The following is a 19,439-nucleotide window of genomic DNA, read 5'->3' as shown; positions in this document are numbered from 1 at the left end:
GCCCTGCCCTGTCCCTCTCTCCTCTGCGCACAGGCAGGAGGCCCCAACCAATTCTTTGGCACAGAAACTAATTGCAACAATTAGCCAGCTACTTGCCCCTCACCTGACCCAGCAACTGATTCCAGTGTTATCTGTACAAGCATTGCTCACTTACTATCCAACATCCATAAATGAAATGTCCCAGTGTAATGCTCTAGAACCCACAGTCCCCCCATACTGCTGAGAAGGACCACCCTGAAATATGTGGGAACAAACCCACTACTCTTATTTACACTGAATTAGGCCTCAGGTAATAGATTTCTTCATAAACATAGTTGAGCACCAGAGAGGCCGACTGTCAGTTTAAAGGTGTCTTTCAATCACAAAACAGTCCATGCTCTGCATTCAGACAGACTCCTCAATTTGATTGTTTCCCCATCAGCAACACCTGCTGCTTTAGTCAGCACATGGCAACAAGGATCTTCAAAGAAAGCACCTTTGCTTGAATGCTTCACAGCTAACGGGTGACAATTCCGGAAGGCAGAGGCAAAGAGGAAGCAGACAGAAAAGGCAGAAGACAGAGGACTGGGCAGTGGGCAGCACCTCTGGGGCACCCTGCAGGCCAAAGTGCTGCTGGTGCAGCTGGCTCGGAGCCCCATCCCACCCAGCCGCCCCAAGGGCAGGGGTGTGGCTTCAGGCCCCAGAGAAGCTGCCCCTTCAGGCGTGCTGGAGTGGGAGATTTTCTGTATTACTCAAGAGAAAACAACTAAATGCAACCACCAAAATTTAGTTCCTTGGGAGCTTCTGTAGGTAGCTTTACAAACAAGAGTGCCCTCTGCAGTCTGTGACACTTTAAATCAGACCCTGCTTTTGGTACCCCATTTTAAATTCAAAATACTCCTGTTTGTTTTTAAAAAGGAAATAACAAATCCCATACTAGCTTACCTGTTAGTCAGGCTGTCAGTAACCACCTAAAAGGGAGTGTGCCACGGAATGTACTAAGTAATAGGTACAGCATCTGCTTTAATTGGATAGACTGGGATGAGACAGTATTAAATATTTTATTCTCAGAAATTCAGATCCAAATTCAGAAATTTACTTCCTGGATATTTATGACATTGGATTTTTTAAATCCTTTTCTCTTTTTTAAAAACAACATTCTGGTATAGCACTGTGTAGCTAAATAGTTGTATGCTATCCTCAGTCCAAGAATTGCAAATGATACAGTATCAATCACCGGGAATGTTGAAACTATTCAACTTACACAACACAAATATTCTTCTGAAGACTAACAGTTGCGAGGTCTGTTGACAGTGACTGAAGTGGTTAGGTACGGCTGAAAGCACGAGAATTCAGGTGAGCTTTGAGGATCCTCTCCAGGGGATCTCTGCTCTCTTCTCCCCTGCAGAAGTTCCCTCTACAGTCACCGTGGCTGGTATCCAGCAGAAGCTCCATCCAGGGGGACCAGCGGCCTCTGGCAGGTAGAAAATGGCACTGTGTACTTGTAATGATTATAATGATCACTCTTAAGAGTCAAAAATGCAAGGGTTTCTTTTGGTTTTATCATTCTCGGACTGCACCTTTGATTTACTAACGAGGCATAATAAGAGTTTGGTCACTTGGGAGGGATGGAAAGTGAGAGGAGCCAACGGGCTCTGTTCAAATGGAAGCACGGACTTTCTGCGAAGGTAAGCAATTTAGCACCATGTAGCAAACCAAGGGCTGTGCCCGAGGTGAAATGCTGTTGCTGTTCACACATAATCCTCACTCTCGCAACAAGTCACTTCATTTGGTTGTAGGAAGGTGCCCTCTGCACTGATATTCAGGAAAACTGTCAAGAGATTCGAGGTGAATAGCTTACAGGCAATCAAATCTAGCATTTAATGCAAAAGCTTCACACAGCAAGACAAGTTTATAGAAAAAAAAATCAAGCCAATCTCACCCAAGATAAAGACTGTTTTATATTACTGAAGGTAGGTCACATCCAGAAACGAGAATAATCCAAGAAAAGTTTTTGGTACCACACAATCCAGCTGGCTGAGTCAAACATAACCACGCATGAAAACCAACACTGAAGATTCCTGGGTACTGACAGCTCCCACCAATGCACTCACACTTTTGGTTACTCAACAAACGGGATACCTGTCATTTCATTAGCAGCATAGAGAGGAATTGCTCCAATCCCGGGCGCTAAAGCAGCACCAATTCTGAGGCTCGTTCCAGTGTGGAAAAGAGAGGTTGTGAGTGGTGCCACTACAGTCAGCGAGAGGCAGAGGAGCGCAAAGGGAGCCTATGCCACCAACACAGAGCACAACCACCGAGTTCATCTGTAAGACCACCATCTCACTTCCCTTTCAGAAAGTGCCTTGTTTATTTAGTTTTTAATGGTATGGCATAAGGACTCGTGTATTTTATAGATAGATACCAAACTGGTATTATCAAAATAAACCCATCTGTTTTATAAACCCATTATTTACAAAAATGGTTTCTGAAGTTTTTTTGTTTTGCTTTGTTTTTTTAACAAAAATTAAACTATACACCAATCTAAGTTACAGAAACAAAAATAACCTTTATAAGATCACATGTATAAAACAAGAAATGAAATGTGTTTTTATTTAAGGCAATACTGGGCTACTTCACAAATCACCACCTCAAATATATACACTGCTCCACACTACTAATTTTCTATCACATTCACAACGGATTCTTTAATACCAAATATTGTTTTAAATCTTCAATGTAGCAAACTATTTTTATTCACATTTCCATTTTTATTATGGAATCATAAATGCTTTGTAACCAATTAAAAGCAATGAAAAATGTAGCTATAAGAAAACTATTATATTTATGTGTTAACTACATATCATCCATAGATACTGGATGTTAAAATTTACAAAAATGAGAGTGTGTCAGTATGTTTAACCTATGAAATGTGATCTTATCCAGCTTTTCTTCGGTAAATAAATGCTTTATGCAAAATAAACTGGATATGGCAGACTTAGATAGCTTTAGTTCAAAAGTTCTTAATTTAAAATGATTAAAGGACAGTTTTAAAAACTTGCTCACTTAGTTACAAATTAAAATTCCGAATATAAATGTGTCATTTAATAGTTTAGACTTACAGACTGCTGGTGGCAGCAAATGATTTACAGTAATAAATATATACAAAAAAATGTATCTACAAATAAAGAAAACCGTTATACACGAGAAGTAACCTGGTGAAAGATACCAATCACAGACAACTCACAAAGATTTAGTTTATGGAAAGAACAATCTGATAGAAAGTTGAGGTCTTGATCAAGTATTTACAAAAATGAAGCAATTACTTTCTTCAAGTCCCATAGGGATAAAAACAAATAAGACATTTACATGACTTGTGTCATGTTTTTTGCTAGATTAAATCACTTCAAAATAAAAGAGCTCCACAGTTACTAGGCATGCTTGATGGCTTCCTATTCAAAATAAATTCTATTACAGGTCATGGTTAAACACATTAGGTTTTCAATATTTTGATTCCCCTTCCTCAGTACCCAAAACAATTACTTTTGCAGCTATAACCTCTGGATTATCCTCCCAAGGTCCTTCGAGCCGTCTCAAACTGACAACAGGTTTCATTTCCTGCAGCTGCTTCAACACATGCTCAGTGCAGTCTTTAAGAGTCTTGTCTAACACTATCTTTACATTATCACCACATGGAAGCCGTGATGGGTTGGCAAACGGTACAAGGGTTTCAGTTTCAGAACAGGACCAAGTGACGTTGTCACTTGCTGCGGGGGCCTTCTCACTGACTTTCCGCGAGTTTGAATGGGACCCTTTTTTGGTTCCGCCGCTGTGATATTCTCTTTCAGAGTTTTTCTTTTGTTTCACAGCAGATTCTTCAAGGAACTTGAGGAATGACACTTCAAAACCCATTGGCTTGAACGAGCTCCAGTCAAAAGCCGCAGGTTGCTCTTCGGCAGTTTGAATGGCGACAGCAGTCTCCTCCTCCTTGTGCAGGCTACTCACGCCACCGGGCAGTGCTTCCTCTGTTTTCTCAGCTCTCTTTCTCTTACTTTGAGATACATTTTTTTCTTTATTTGCTCTTTTCAGGTTGTTTGATTTTTGCTTCTCTGAGGGGCAGGAGCTGGTCTCCTGCAAGTCACTATTTACACTTGAAGAGATTTTTGCTTGATTTTCAGCAGCTGAACAATCCTCATTAATTAGTTTAGTAATGAATAGTTCTGTCAGTTCATCCACTTCATCCTTCTCACCTTTTTCATTTTCCTTTTGTGGTAAGGTAGTTGTGCTTGAGTCATTATTGCTCGCTATCAAACTTGGTTCAGGCTCTTTCACATCAGTTACTTTATCAGTTTCCTCCTGCTCACAAGAGGCTTCCTTTACTTGGGAAACAGGGTGTTTTTTAGATACAATAAGAAGATTCCTGTGTTGGGAAGTAAAAGCTTTGGACAGTTTGTGACATTTATAATGCCTTATTATGTTACTTTCACTTGTGACTACAGATGAACATCCCTTTATCATACATGGATACTGAGTTATGAACCTGCTTGTACATTCTGATAAGGCATCATTTCTGGCCTTTATAAAATACACGTACTTGCCGCGTTTCAGTGAATAAGCCTTATTTTCCTGAACCTGTATTCCTTTTGAGTTTTTGTTTTCCAAGTTCATATTTTTCTTTCGTTTAGTTTTCACTGACAGCCTGTTACCTTCTTTTCCTGATCTGTTTTTGAGTCCTCTCTGTTTAGACTTCAACGGTTTCTCCTGATTTGCTTTGCTTGAAATGTTTTCCTGGCCTGGTGTCAGTCTCCTGGGTCTTATTAGATGATCTTTATGCCTATCATTATGTTTGTTAAAAATATGCCTCAAGAGGTTAGACCTAGTAGCATAAATACGGTCACAGCCTTCACAGTCACACTTGAACATACCATCATCTTCTACTTTGTTTGGCTTTATCTCAACACTGTGATCCGTCTCAAGATGCACAACATAGTTAATATATGCTGTAAACGAAGACTTGCACTGAGACTGGTCACAAAAAAACCTTCCCACCTCTGGGGCAGATTTCATGTTTCCAATTTGCTCTGGGGTCATGTCATGAAGCTTCATATAATGCTGTATCAAGCTGGTAACTTCCTGGAAGATGCGAGAACAGTCACTCACCTCACACCTGAACTCCCTGACAGCAGGTTTGGTTTCCACCTCCTCGTGTTCCTCTTTGCCTTGCTCATTCTCCTCCTCCACTTCAGCAGCAAAAGCAGGGAGGTCTGATTTGTGCACAGCTTGGTAATGAAGAATTAGGTTTTGTTGTATTGTGAAGGCTGCAAAGCAGCCCTGATGGACACACCGGTATGGTCTGTAAGGGCTGTATCTAGGGGGAAACTCCAGAGATTTTGTTACAGGCTTCCTACCATTCCTCTCCTCCTTCTCCTTCCTGTGCTTCCTAACCTTGCGTACTTTGGCTTGTTCCTGTGTACTATCAAAAGATGTTGGATTGTGCTGCTCCACTGGAACAGAAACCACCTGGGGAGGTTTTTCCAGTCTTTCAGGAATACTATTTTCTGGTAGAAGTTTTTCCAATACTTTTACAGGCTCTACAGCTTCCTTTATCTGAGTTTCTTTGACCAACGGAGCTACAGTTTTGTTTTCTATTACTACTGTCTGCACAGTTTTTATTTCAACAGGTTGTGGGGCTGTGTTTACAGTTTCATTTTGAGATCTTCTGCCATAAGGCCTCTTAATTTTTAACTTTACCATCTCTTCTGTTGTAAAATGATGTACAAGCTGACAGTGCGCTCGGAGATTAGAGTTTCTTGTGAATGTTTTTGGACAAGTAGCTACAACACATTTGAATGGGGCATACTTCAGTTGATGTTTCTTTATTTCTAGTATCATTTCTGCAGTGTACTGATGGATCTTGCCATAGTGTTTAAATAATGCATCTTTTGTCATAGCACTGTAATTGCAGCCAGGATTCTGACATACGAAAGGTTTATTAACTCTATCACTAAATTGAATGTTACTTGCCTCTGGAGATAGCTGGATGAGGGGTTTATTTTCAATTGATATAACAGGAACTGCTGGTGCTACCTTATTTGCTGGAGGACACTGAGAAACAATCTCAGAGATGGGAATGGGAGAATCATCTTCTAGCTTCAGTTTCTGCAAGCCTTCCAAAATTTCTGACATTTGAGTATCATCCTTTTGAGATATCTCAGACTGAGCAGAGGTACTCTTTGCAGCAGTAACATTCCCTGTGTGCACAGCAAACTGTGTAGAAGTGGGTAGTTTTACACTGTGTGCAGAACTTTCTGAAGCAGTCTGGGCATTATTTACTTGCAAGTTCTGTCCTGAAGCAGCAACAGTATCCTGAATTTCAGTTTTCACCTCAAGCATCTGTGAATTCATAGCAGTTTTAATTATTTCCAGGGTTTTTTCGAAGTTCTGCATAACACTGTCCTGTGAAATCTGTTCTTCCGAATTTGCTTGCACACAAGAATTTGCAGCCATCATTTGGGAATCCCCATTTTCAGTTTTTACTGTTAAAGGGGGCAGAACTGTATGAGCCTCAAGATTTGTTTTGAAATTCTCTTTGATACTGGCCATGAATAACTGATTGTCAGCATTACTGAGTTTCTGTGCAAGGTTTTCCACCACTGCTTGAGAGCCACAATTAGCCAGCAAGTTGGACTGAAAACCTTCTCCCTGTATTTGCATGTTTCCTTCAGTGCTTTTGGTTAAAAGTCCCATTACTGTTGCATTGTTTACTGCTAATTTCTGTGATGTACTGGGCACAAGAAGGGGTGTAGGTGTTTTTCTCTTCCTCTTTGAAGAGCTGGTTCCCTTCTTATTCAAGTTGCTTGATCCCGAATTCTTGGGACTACTTATAACTGAAACTCGTGAACTGTTCCCTGCAAAGTTTTCCACTGCTGCAACAGTGTTAGAATGTGAGCCAGCACACAAGCCATTTTCAATAGTCTTTAGCATTAAGTTCTCTGTTGCAAAAACAGGCAAACTCTTGCATTCGTTTAGTGGAGGAATTTTGGCATTGAGGGTCCTGTTTTGGTCTGTCAATAGGGGGCTGGGGTTACAGACTGTCTGCAGCAGAGTGGGCGTGGCTGAGCTGGGCAGAACAGCTGCATTTATCTGAGTTGTACCAGAGACACAACTGGTTGTAACCATACGTGGAACTACTTCTGTGTTATCAAAGCTACTTGGGATGCCTGCAGTTTCCAAGGCTTGTTTTATAATTTGATTACCTTCCTCATTCCCACTGGTATTAAAGTTAGTCACATTGGCCCGTGGAAACATAGTCTGCAGCGCGGAACGATTTTCTGCTGCAAGTAACTGGAGGAATGATGGATCTTTAAAACATGTCTCTGGATTGAAGGCAGACTCCTGAGGTTGCTGCAAGTTTAATGAATTTGAAGAAAGAATCATACTGGCAAGCAAAGATTGTCCATTAGCCTGCAGAACTTCTGAAGAAATTTCTGATCCTTCAAGAGGCTTACAGTAAGACCTCTTAGATAAGTGACCACCAAGTGATCTAGGATTAGTAAACACTCTGAAGCACCTGCTACAGATAAATTTGCCATCTCTAATTATTGCTGGCCACTTTGCCCTCTTGTTGTGTTTTGGCTTCCTTTCTTTCCCATTTGAGCCCCTGCCACGATCTTTTTTCACCTTTTCTGAAGCTGCATGTTGAGAACTAGTTTCACTGAAGTTATTTTCATTATTCAATTGTGAGGGAAATATCTGATCAACACTTTCCTCTTTTGGGAAGGTAGAACTAGTGTTTCCTTCTAGTTGCAAAGAAAAGTTATTGGTGTTATTTTCCAGTTGTGAGAAGACTGAATTTGGAGGATTCTCTGCTGACGAAGGAAAGAGAGACATTGGACCATTTTCTGCAGGCAAAGGAAGAAAAGGATCTGAACCACCATCAATATTCAGAGGCATAACTGTTTTTGCCAGATCATCCAACTGGGAAGGTAAGGTTGCAGCAGACAAATTTTCCATTTGTGAACACAAAACACTCTCAGGCTCACTTTTAATACGAGTAGACAAATTTGGATTTATGACACTTTCCACAATAGGCAACATAGGATTCACCAGATTTTCTAAGTGGGTTGGGAAAAGAGTACTTGAGACATGCTGCACTTGACTGGAACAGGTGGGATTCAAATTTGATTTGTTCTGTGCAGTAAAAGCAGCACCATTGGGATTGCCCACTTGTGATGGCATAAGATATACAATCTTCCCATCATTCGGCACATTTTGCAGATTGCTGGATTTTCGCGGTTTCTTATTTTTACGCTGCATTTTAAAAGCAGCATATTCATCAGGGTGTGCTGCCTTCATATGTTTGCCAATGCTCTGTGATGAATTGTATGTTCGAGTACACCCCTCAACCTGACAATTAAATTTCTGAATTGGGGCTGCTGGTGACACAGCTGGAACTAAAGAGCTACTTATGTTAGGCTGTGATGGAATAAATGTAATACTTTCTAAAGTTTTTAAAGGCAGGTTATACAGATTAGCTGCAGCTTTAATACTGTCTTCAATTTCAAGTTTGGAAATGGGTACACTGTTTCGATACCCAGTCTGATTCTGCATGCTGAATGGATTTACGATGCTCACTTGTCTTTCTAAGCTTTTTGATTCAAGGGCTTCTGGTTTTAATGTGTCTGAGGTCACAGAAACAGTTTGAATATTTTGAGTCTGACTGACACAGCCTTCCTCCTTTCTCTCTTGGAAAACTGGAAGACAAGAGTCAACTGATGGGCACAACTGCTGGACTCCAGGTTTAGTAGTATCAACTTTACTAGCTGTAGCAGCCAATTTACCTCTTTTTACAAAATTATCTCGGATCTTCTGGTTAATAGACAGCTTAATGCTGCCTGCTGGAACTGTTTCTTCTGTCTTTATTGAACCCACAGGAGACTGCTCTGAACCAGCATTAGGCAAGGAATTGCTTTGCTGCAGTACACTCACTGATGCATTTACACTTTCATTCCCTACTGGTTCTGCTTTGATTTGGTTCCAGACGTTTTCTCCTTCAATGAAACTGCTTCGGCTTTCAGCTGGAGGAGATGTCAATTCCTCTTTAACAGCAACTCCATCCGTACTTTCACTAGCTTTAGAAGGCTGACTAGGATCAGGCTGATTAGTTTGGTTTTCAGGTTGCTCTTCTTTTTCAGACTGCTTGTTGTGATCCTCAATGTGCTTCTCCAGCTCGTTCTGAGAGCGGTACACCTTCCCACAGCCTGTGACTCTGCAGGTGTAGGTATTATAGTGCTGTGCCTCGTGATCATAGAGTAAATAGGCTTCAGAAAACACTCTGCCACATTTGGGAAACATACACTTGGCTCTGAAGACTTGATGCTCTCTCCTATGGGTCAACAGCTCAGCATAACTATTAAAGCCAGCCTTACATTTCATCTGTATGCAGATATAAGGCTTGCTACCACAGTGCATTTGTAAATGATCATTCAGGTGAGTAACACTTACAAAATGTCGCCTACAGTACTGGCAAATCACTTTTTTGCTCTGCATTTCAAGAAAACGTTTAGCTTCTTCATTATCTTTATGGCCCTTTGCATGTGCAATTAGATTTTTAAAATATTTAAAGCCTTTTTTACAAAGTGTTACAGGGCAGGTGAACTCATTAACAGGGGGTGGTTTTTGAACTGGCACTATCTCTGGTATGTAAGGTTTATCTTTTTCATCATTTTCATCATCTGAGCCATCATTATCATTAAACACAATGAAGTCTGTTGAATAGAGGCTGTTCTTCTTAATGGGTCGCTGCTCCTGTTTGGATACAGAATTAGTTTTCTGATTCTCATTGGTAGTTGCTATTTTAGGTGGTCTTCCCAGTCGCCTCAGTGGTTTCATAGCAGCCAATCTCTCTTTGCTAGATTTTTTCACATGTAAAGTTACATGAGGTACAAAGTTTTCTTTAGAATTAAAATTTTGGGCACAAATAGGGCAACTGTAAATTCCATCTTTATAATGTTTCTGTGCATGTCTAACTATTCTGTGACCTAGGAATTCCTTGTCACATAACACACAATACTGCATGTAAGCTTGCCAGTTCCTAAATCTAGCTGATATAAACCCCCTCTCTCTGAGTTTTTTGATTTCTCTCTTTTTCTGCTTTTCATCTCTGATACCCCTAAGAAGGCTGTTAGCCTCATCAATGCCAGTAAGCCCATTCAGAGAAGTTTCTTTACTATCTTCTTGGCCATCCTCAGCCTTCTCATAAACTTCACTATCGTTCAGTTCATCTATGGATGACACGATGGATGCCTCCTCTCCCATAAGTGCCAGACACTGACGTTTTAGAGTTTTCCAGTCCCAGAACTCTGGATCAAAAGGCCACTGAGTTTTCAGCACAAGTAAGAGCTCACAGCGCAAAGAATTTGGTATTGGAAGATTCTCTTCATCATACTTCTGGTCAGGCTGATTATATAGCATTTCAACAGCATAATATGCATCCACAGTGGGTTCCAGAAGAAATTCACTCAGCTGACAAGCACGTTTAACCTCCAAATCATCTGGAAGTAAGCAGGAGATAGTCTTGCAAATAGATATCTTGACATCTGCATTTTCACTGGATTCCAAGCGCAACGCTTTCACACACAGCTCAATGCAGGTTGCAAGTCCAGCACCATCGATCTGTAAAGCAAGACTAATTTTAGTACGTCACTTTATCTAACTCTTTCTGTACTTGTAAGTAAAAGATGTCATTATTCAATCGTGTCAGAAAAAAACAATGCACCAGAGGTTCACAGTAACACTTTTTACCCCAAGAAAAATAATGGATTGTCTTCAGATGTTATTTCTTAAGTTGCATAATTTGTCGTCATGCTACTAAAAAAAGTTTACATACAACTAAAAGACCAATTAATTGTATGCTCTAATTTGTGGACTTTTGGACTGTATGTTAGAGGTGTTCAGTTTATATTAGAGAATATTGAGCCTTTTCCTTGGAATAAAACCTGTCAGTTGTGCCACAGATATTTGAGACTGAGCTTCTATGAAATATCAATTTAACATTGGGTAGAATTCAAATGGTAAAAATTGCTGCAGTTAAAGAAAAACACATGATCTTCAGAAAAATCTATAATTTGGAGATCATTTAAGGTGAAAGGTTTACTTTTATTTTTAAAAATTAATTAACTTCAAAGTCAACTGACTTCAACTGAACACATGGCTTCAGTCCAATTGAAAGCAGTAAGCACAGTTAAATTTTGTTAAATGCTCCATCATTTGAATGTTCTAAAGGTCATGTGGTCTTTACTCATTCATACCCTAAGGCAACTCCATTTACATTCACATTGACTTTAAAAGCTCTTTATGCTGCTAAGGATGCATAAAGGAGGCTGTGGCATACATGAGAATGAAGTTCAGCAAGTTTATGAATGTACAAGTCTATTACCTACATGGTTTCCAATTTCTGCCAACAAGTAAATTATCAAATGCTTACTGGAGAAAAATCAATACGTATGGAGCAGGCAGAGATCTTAATATCACAAGACTCTGAAAGTTATTTTCCTCCCCTTCTATAATTCCAATTTATTTCACATCTTTGAGGGGAGGCAGGGGGGAATCTTTAAATTTAGAAGCCCATGATTAGCCATACCAGAACACTGAAAACCAAAACCAGGTATTTTTATGCTTAGAATTATTATCCCAACATTCAGAAAACATCATAAGAGCTCAATTTAGCTACCAATATTAAATATTGCAACTACTAAATAAACTAAGCAAAGGTTTTAAGATTTTAAGTTGTAGTTCTGGGGGTTTTTGTGTAGTTTCTTCTTTCTAAATTTCTTGTAATTTTTCTTTTCTTATATATTAATATACACCCTTCATTTCCTTTCTTCATAAGCTGATCCTCTCCAATTTCTGTAATTTTTGAAATATGGAAAATATTGGTGAGGAATGTTAGGGCCTGATTACAGAAAATTCCACATGTAGAGGACACAGGCAAACCTAGAGGCTATAACCTCACCTTCAGCGTTTTCTTCATCTCAGTTGTGGTATCCAGCTTTTCTGTTCAACCCTACTCTTTTTTTCCAAAGGAACCAAAGTTTTAATGATTCAAAAATGAATCAATTTATAATTTACCTGCAGAAGGAAGTTGCTATGGCCTTTCCTAAAACCAATTAAGATTGCCCTGAAACTAATCCTACACAGAAAGACAGGATGTCAAAGAAATTTTCATTAATTTTCCTGATCACAGTTCCATTGAAAGTGCCAAAAATATTCTTTCAGGAGTATCCTTACCTCTGAATTAATTACTTTAATCAGGAAGAAAATGTGATAAACAGTCTTAGTTAACACAGAAAGTTGACGACATCTCTCTAGATACACTTGAATAGAAGGCTCTACCCTTTGCTGCAGTTTACTCCAGAAAAGAGTCAGTTCCCTAGAACAAGAGAACAATATTTCAGGGCCATCAACACAACCACTATTCTAATAGCAAGAAATACAAGGCTAAGAAGAGTTTCCATTTTGTCTTTGGGAGAGGAAAAAGTCTGAAATTTATTCACACCTTATCTTTTATTAAAATACCTACTATAATAGACACTATTAAGTATCTAAATGTCAAAATTATGACAATGACTCAATTCCAGAAGGACAGTTCAGAATAAAACTAGCATTACCACAGTTTATGCTATATAACTTATACATTATGAGGTCTTGGAAAAAAGAAAAGTCTTACACAGTAGTTTACTATTCACAGACTAGAACTGTATATTTCTGAACTCTTAGTAATTATGAACACCTAGAGAAGATTGGCTTTTCTCTGAGGTAGATACATTTTTTCTAAAGCTGCTCTGCTCTGAGAGCTGAATGTGACTGTGATTTAGCAAGAGATTAGCTCCCAAAGCCAAACAGTATCACAGTATCTGCATTGTCTCACTTGTTCATTCCTCCTCAGGTACAAATAGCCAAGGGTACCTGGTACCTTGTGGAATGCCGTAACCCCCAAAACTTTAGCAGAATCTCTTAAAGCAAAATCCTGCATTAGCAGTTTTCTCCTGCTGCTGCACATAAAATGGAGATACACAAACAAAGCAAATTTTTCAGGAATTTTACAGGTTTGCTAATTAGCAGAAGGAAATTTAAATTCTAACAGCTCAAATATCTGCCAACTAAGACCAGTTATTTGTTCCCACATTAATTAAAGCAAGCCCTAAAATATAAGTATTTTCATCTAGCTCATTATTTTGGTTATAGTAGTACTGAAAAGCTTCTTCCTACGTTTGCTAGAAAAAGAAACACTATGTTATTACAGGACAGAAAAAGCAGAACTTATTAAATGCTGACATAATGCTGACCAGTTGTCGGCAGATATTAAATTTCTTATTTCTATGGAAAAATTATTAACCAGCTATTGGTATTTGCTTCATCATACAGACAGCTTTCAAATTCCTGTAATGGATGCTTATCTTGCAAAATGCATTAATTTTGTTTTTTAGCTCTCCAAGAGTCTTATCTCCTTCCTGTTTAGCTCACTGATTTTGTTAGCTGAAGAAGGTTAACTTACAGCTTATGTATCTTCCCCAGACTAAGTTTTGGTTCTTAGATAGAAAACAAGATTCAAACTCACCAGGCACAGTACATCTCCCCTTGCTGCAGCTGGCGAGATAGAAATGCTGCACATAGAATTAGAGCACTTTTTTCATCTCCATCAGATTCAAGGTTACAGATCATTTCTAGAGCATCTTTGCAATCTACTTCTGCAATCTAGAAGGGAAAAAAGAGAAGAAGAAGACTAAGAAAGTGGCTGCATTTTCAGACACAGTCACATTAGCCTTTGCAAGACAATCATTCAGAACGGATAGAGATGAGCTTGAAAGCAAATCAGTACATTTCTACACAGTGTTAAAACTCACCAGTAAAACTGTTTTACTAAAGTAAATAAAAACTTGTTTCTTAGACATATGACTTATTTGTATCTAGTGTCCCAGTCACTCAAGAATTTTAAAGTACATTAATTACTCATACATATCACATACATATGATAATAGTGATATAAAGACTTAAAACTTTAAATTGCAGCTTAACACAAAAAAGAAAACTACCTGTAATTCTAATCCAGTTTACTTGTCACTGATTTCACTACTGCTTTAATACAATGAGCTGGGTGGTTTTTGAATCTGAGGTTTAACATGAATGTCCTAGTACACTTTAAAAAAAATCAAAGATATGAAGCAAAGGAAAGCTGTACACTAAGAAGCAGGTCACCTGAATGCTGTTCTAGAAGAACAATACAGTCTGTACAATATAAATTATTTGTCAAGTACCAATACAAGTACTTAGTTTTGTGGCAAATCAAAGAAAAAATCACAGTTGCCCAGTACTACTAGACAGCTGTATCAGTACTGTTGCACTTACTGCAACAACTACTGTCTAATCTGATTCTCAATAGACTGGTTTGATTACCTCAATTAGTGCATCTGGCAGGACATGCTGGTATTTATTCTTTACACCAGCAGTTGAAGAATAGCTTAACTATGACAACAGCACTGTTGGAAGTCTCTCTTGAGAAATCACAAGACCACCCAAAGCAAGAAACAGAAGTGCTCACCCAAACACCCAGCTGGTCCGGCACTCTGGGTAAGGCAGCAGCACAGCTGGGTTGGGCACCACGGTATCCAGCAATCAAACTACAATTTTGAATAGTACAACTACTTATTTTCACACCTCTAAATTGACAAATTTGTAAATATACTAACAGCCCTTCACTGAATGTCATTTGAGGTTTAGTAACTTCAAAAGTCATCCTCTAAAGAAAGCTGCACTTCTTAACATGGAACAGTATAAATGCAATAGCAATTTAGACTGAAGGTCTGCTTTGCTCAGTGCCCCATCTCAAACAGAGACTATCAATTAAAAGCTTAGAGAAGAATATGGCAAACTGAACTTATAATTTTTCTTTAAAAACTTTTACAGCTTTTCACACATCCTATGGGAAAGGTGCAAAGGTTTCCACAGGTCCAGCCATCAAGTTTGTTCAGTCTAGCATATCACATACTGCAGGTCTGAATTCTTCACATTACTGAAGAAAACTATTAAGACTAATCCAAGCTGAAAATTTGGTTAAATGTTACTTTCCTGCCTATTCTGAATGGATATAAAAATGTCTACACCAATAATACACTTTTTTTACTATTCTATTACTGTTCTCACACTACAAAATGACCATTCTTCTCAGTTCCTAAGTCCACCTTGACATATTAAGGCTTGTCTGCTTCTCTTGGTAATACATGATCTTTCCAAAATGGTTAGCAATACTGCAAATAGTGTTGCAGCTGAAGCTGCTAATCTAAGCAATCCAAAGCTCAGAAATACCTGAATTAGGTTCTCTCTGATAACTCAGTTTGAACTTATCTGTACGTTATGGCATCCAAAGAAACAAGGCTAACCCATTCCTTTCGTCCAGGGGATTCATGGTTCATTCATTGAACCAGCCCATTCTGTGTTGGGGCTGAGTAATGAAGGAAGCCTGTTTGTTTGCAGGGTCATAAATTCCAAGTTCCATTGCATGTCTCCAGCAAAGATAAGATTGCACAGCCCTGTCACAGTCCCTCCTGAGCCTGTTCTGACAGGGTCTGCAGCAGGCAGAGCTGGAAAGAGAGCAAGACTGATCCAATTCTACTGAGTATCTGAAGAACATGCTCAGTGAGAAGCTGTCATCTTAGAAATGCATCAGTATCTAGGGTAAGAAAGTTTTCAGCTCTAATCAGTGCACAACTCTTATCCCTTTAGGTGCAATTGCAATATGCTCAATATTTAACACAAAAAGTTGACAGCAACAAAAAGACAGCAGAGACATTGGCAGACAAGAAAAGTGACATTTTTAGTTAGTTTTCCTTCAAGAAGGAAAAAGGCTCAGCTAAAACTTTGGACTGGGATGAGAAATGAAGATGCCACCTGGAAGAACACAAAAGAGCAAAACTGCCATCTCCTCTCTGACTTCTGTATTTAAATTAGAAAGATTTTATATCACAAACCAGATCAAAGATCTGATTTCACCTTCAGTTGTACCCAGATATTTGGGTGAAGTTACATTTATTCTCTGAATTGCAAGCAGCATCTAAAGGGCCCCATTCTATGTATTATACATACACAAAAAAACATAGTTTAAATAGTAAGAGTGGAAAAATTATTAACTTCACTTTACTCATGAGATGAGGCAGAGTTTTAAAATACTCCAAGCAAAATCAAACACAAAGTTGTGGCACAGCCAGAAAATGCCTATTAATGACCTAATAAAACACTTCCATGAGTGTTTTGAATCATTACAACTCAGTGTAAAAGTGAGTTAAATGAAAAGAAAAAAAACGACCAAAAATATTTTAGATCATATTTTAAAAGAAAAACCTCTTCTATAGAACACCAGTTTATGTTTAGTGACTTTACTATCATTAAAGAAATAAGTCCAAGAAAAAAAAACTTCTTCATTATTTACTTACTTCTTCCATTAGCCTTTCATTTGGTGATCCTGAACAAAGACAGACCAGGTAGGTTTGTTTGAAATTGCCTTTTGCACTGATTTCTGGATGGTCAGAGCAGAGCTTTGCCAGGGCAGTAGCTTGCGTTAATTGCTTTGTTTTCATTAGGTGCTTAATACGCATATCCAGCAGGACAGGGCCTTCTGACACTAAAAATTCATTCACTTAAAAAAAAAAAAAAAAAAAGCCACAATATTACAGAGTTAACAGACTGCATTTACTCAATCATAGCTGACCCCTAAAATTTACACAAGTCAAAACAGATACAAAAGATACGAAGCAAAGTTGAGGAAAAAGCTTCTTGGTGAACTGCACTTCTTCATCATAAAAACTCCCTGTCACAGACCTTTTATATACTTGCAGGTTTTAATTTATTCTAATTTCTTGGCTAAAGAGCTGCATACAAAACAGACTGAGAGACCATATAAATATTAAAATATTTAGATACCATTTAATTATTGTTCTACAGAAAGACAACACAAAGCCAGTACATCCTTTTTACTCGCATTCTACACCTTTGCCTTTTAAAGATCTTGCTATGGAAGGATCTACGTGACAAGTACAAAAGTTTCTGAACCCGTTTTTATTGGTGTGAAATGTTTCATATTATACACCCATATAGTCAAGCACCTTACAGGTCTTCAACCAAAAGAGTTTCCTTATTTGAAAAAAAGAGGCTTATCGTGTATGCATTTGACTGTGCATAGTCTAAAACTCAAAAGGGATGGGTATTGAACTGAATTTTTCAGGTATGCTCCCACATAGAGAGCTAAACTCTGTAATTTACACTAACAGCCTAACTCTAGGTGCCTCAGTGGAAGGCATAAGAATCCTACAAAAAGGAGGATATTCTGATTCTTAAATATGCATCTCAGGTCTCATCCAAATCTTCAAGATCAAAATTGTTTCAGCTTTGAAGCATGAGGTTTAGTACTACCTCGAGAACATTTAAAGTAAATTATTAAAATCAGACACATAGACAAACAATTTTCTTTAATCCTTTTGCTGTCAACCCTTCCCTGTTTCCACAAGGTAGATACACACTACATAAAAAACCCCTTGGTTTTCAACTGCCCTCACTTTAATTTCATAACACATCCTCATATTTTTTAAAACAGCAAACTTTTTCTACTGTTGTTTCTTTTGTGAAAACCAGCACATTCATTATATGCTTTTGGTATTAGGAGTAAAATCTTCATCTTTTCTAAATGAGATTTTTTCCCAGCCTTTGAATATTCCCAAAACCTTCTGGTCATCTGCAGCGCTCACTTTCTGACACATCTTGATAGGAACTTTCATCATATTCTTTTTAATTTCCTTGTCCTAAATTTCACCTGAATCATGTTGTCCATTCACATAATTTGTATTTTCTTGACTTTTCAAGTTCTGTTTCACCTTGATGAAGTAAGTACTTTCAAAGTGTAAAAATTAATTCTCTCTGTAATATCTGAACTATTAGAATATAAAACACGTTTGTTAACAAAACCCTCATCTCATTTTATTCTTTGCCTCTTTCCACACTATTTAGTTTGATTCACTACTGTGTTTATTTCATGATTTCTCCTTCTTCTAGCTGCTTACATGGAACATTATTAAAAGTTCATCTTGAAATCAAAATCAGGTCAACCATTTTCTTTACCACTTTAGTGTACAAGACCTTAAGGCAGAAAATATTGCCTTTTTCAGAAATCGGGCCTTTTAGACCCCATCATTATCTTTCATGCATTTTCAGATTTATGGCTGAATTATCATTTCAACCATCTTCTCAGTTATTTGTTCATATCCTTGTACCCTGTTACAAATGATCAGCAATGGCTAACTGATGTGTAAGAATATTCAAATCAAGTGAGCTCCTTCTTCCTCTCCCCTTGGCGATGAAGCTATGACCAGATTTGTATTCATACAGGAACAAAGGAAAACCAGAGCACACTAACAGACAATGGGTAGACAGTAAACATTTTCTGTATTAATTAGAGGACATTCTAAGCAGCAGACAAATGTTCCTTTAATGACATTAGCAATGCATTATAAAAAATGTTCATATTCCTGACAACCCACAAATGACTCTGTGACTAACCACATTGAATAGTCTAGCCTTGCTCTTCCTCTACCAGGTACCAATAATCCCTTCGCCCACAACATTTAGTCCTGGATAGTCTGCCTGGAATAACACCGGAACATTTTACCTTATTTCTGTAACAAGATACAGGAAAACCTTAGACTTTAAGATATATTGGTAACCCAAGATGTTTCACTCTAACTTATTACTATAATTGCCGCATTTAATATTGTAAACACTGTGTTCTATCTGCTATCTCAGTAATCCCCTTCCTTTAGCATTTACTATGTCAGCCAGCCTACCTTGCATAAGCATCAGCACATTTTCTGTTATCTTCTCAACAAGACACAGCAAGACCTCAGGGTTAGAGTTACATATTAGCTCTTAAGCCTTTATTCTAATCCCAGTGATTCTAACCATTACATTTAACATCTGCAAGCTCATTCAAAACATGAATTTTAATTACGTTTGTTTTGTGACTGAACTAAAGCTGACATTTTAAGACAAAAATCAGTGCTGGGGTTACAGGACTATGTTTATGGTGGGGAACAGCCTTAAGGATAAGATTTTGAGGTTATTGAGGAAAGTTTTGTTTATTTTTTTTTTTAATATTTGATTAATATATTTTATCATGCAGTGTCAATTTCAAAAGTTATTGTGGACAAATTGCTAGTCTACCATAAGAATTATAACTCATAAAAAATCTTTGAGATACAAGTGCTTTTCCAGAACAAATCACTTAACCTCAATGAGTGTAAACCCTGACATATTTAATAGGAACAACTACTGGAAAAATAATAGTCATTTTTGTGCAATGCTACCTCATCCATTAAAATTCACAAACATTTGTGCAAGGCATGTGCAGAATTCATATA

General features: G+C 38.1%; 1 protein-coding gene across 1 annotated transcript in view; it reads right to left on the bottom strand.

Moving 5' to 3' along the window:
- Nucleotides 1-982: 982 nt before the first annotated feature.
- ZNF292 (zinc finger protein 292) overlaps nucleotides 983-19,439 on the bottom strand; it is a 48,153-nt gene continuing 29,696 nt past the window's right edge. The window contains exons 5-8 of the mRNA XM_056487811.1: nucleotides 16,467-16,669; nucleotides 13,598-13,734; nucleotides 12,268-12,409; nucleotides 983-10,653 (exon numbers count right to left, since the gene is read on the bottom strand). Coding sequence (XP_056343786.1) covers nucleotides 3,481-10,653; nucleotides 12,268-12,409; nucleotides 13,598-13,734; nucleotides 16,467-16,669 — 7,655 coding nt within the window. The 3' untranslated portion in view covers nucleotides 983-3,480. The remainder of the gene's footprint in view (nucleotides 10,654-12,267; nucleotides 12,410-13,597; nucleotides 13,735-16,466; nucleotides 16,670-19,439) is intronic.

The sequence above is a fragment of the Oenanthe melanoleuca genome, chromosome 3 (assembly GCF_029582105.1).
Source record: "Oenanthe melanoleuca isolate GR-GAL-2019-014 chromosome 3, OMel1.0, whole genome shotgun sequence".
NCBI lineage: Eukaryota > Metazoa > Chordata > Aves > Passeriformes > Muscicapidae > Oenanthe > Oenanthe melanoleuca.
Note: the sequence above shows the minus strand (reverse complement) of the source record. Positions and strands in the feature narration are given on the sequence as shown.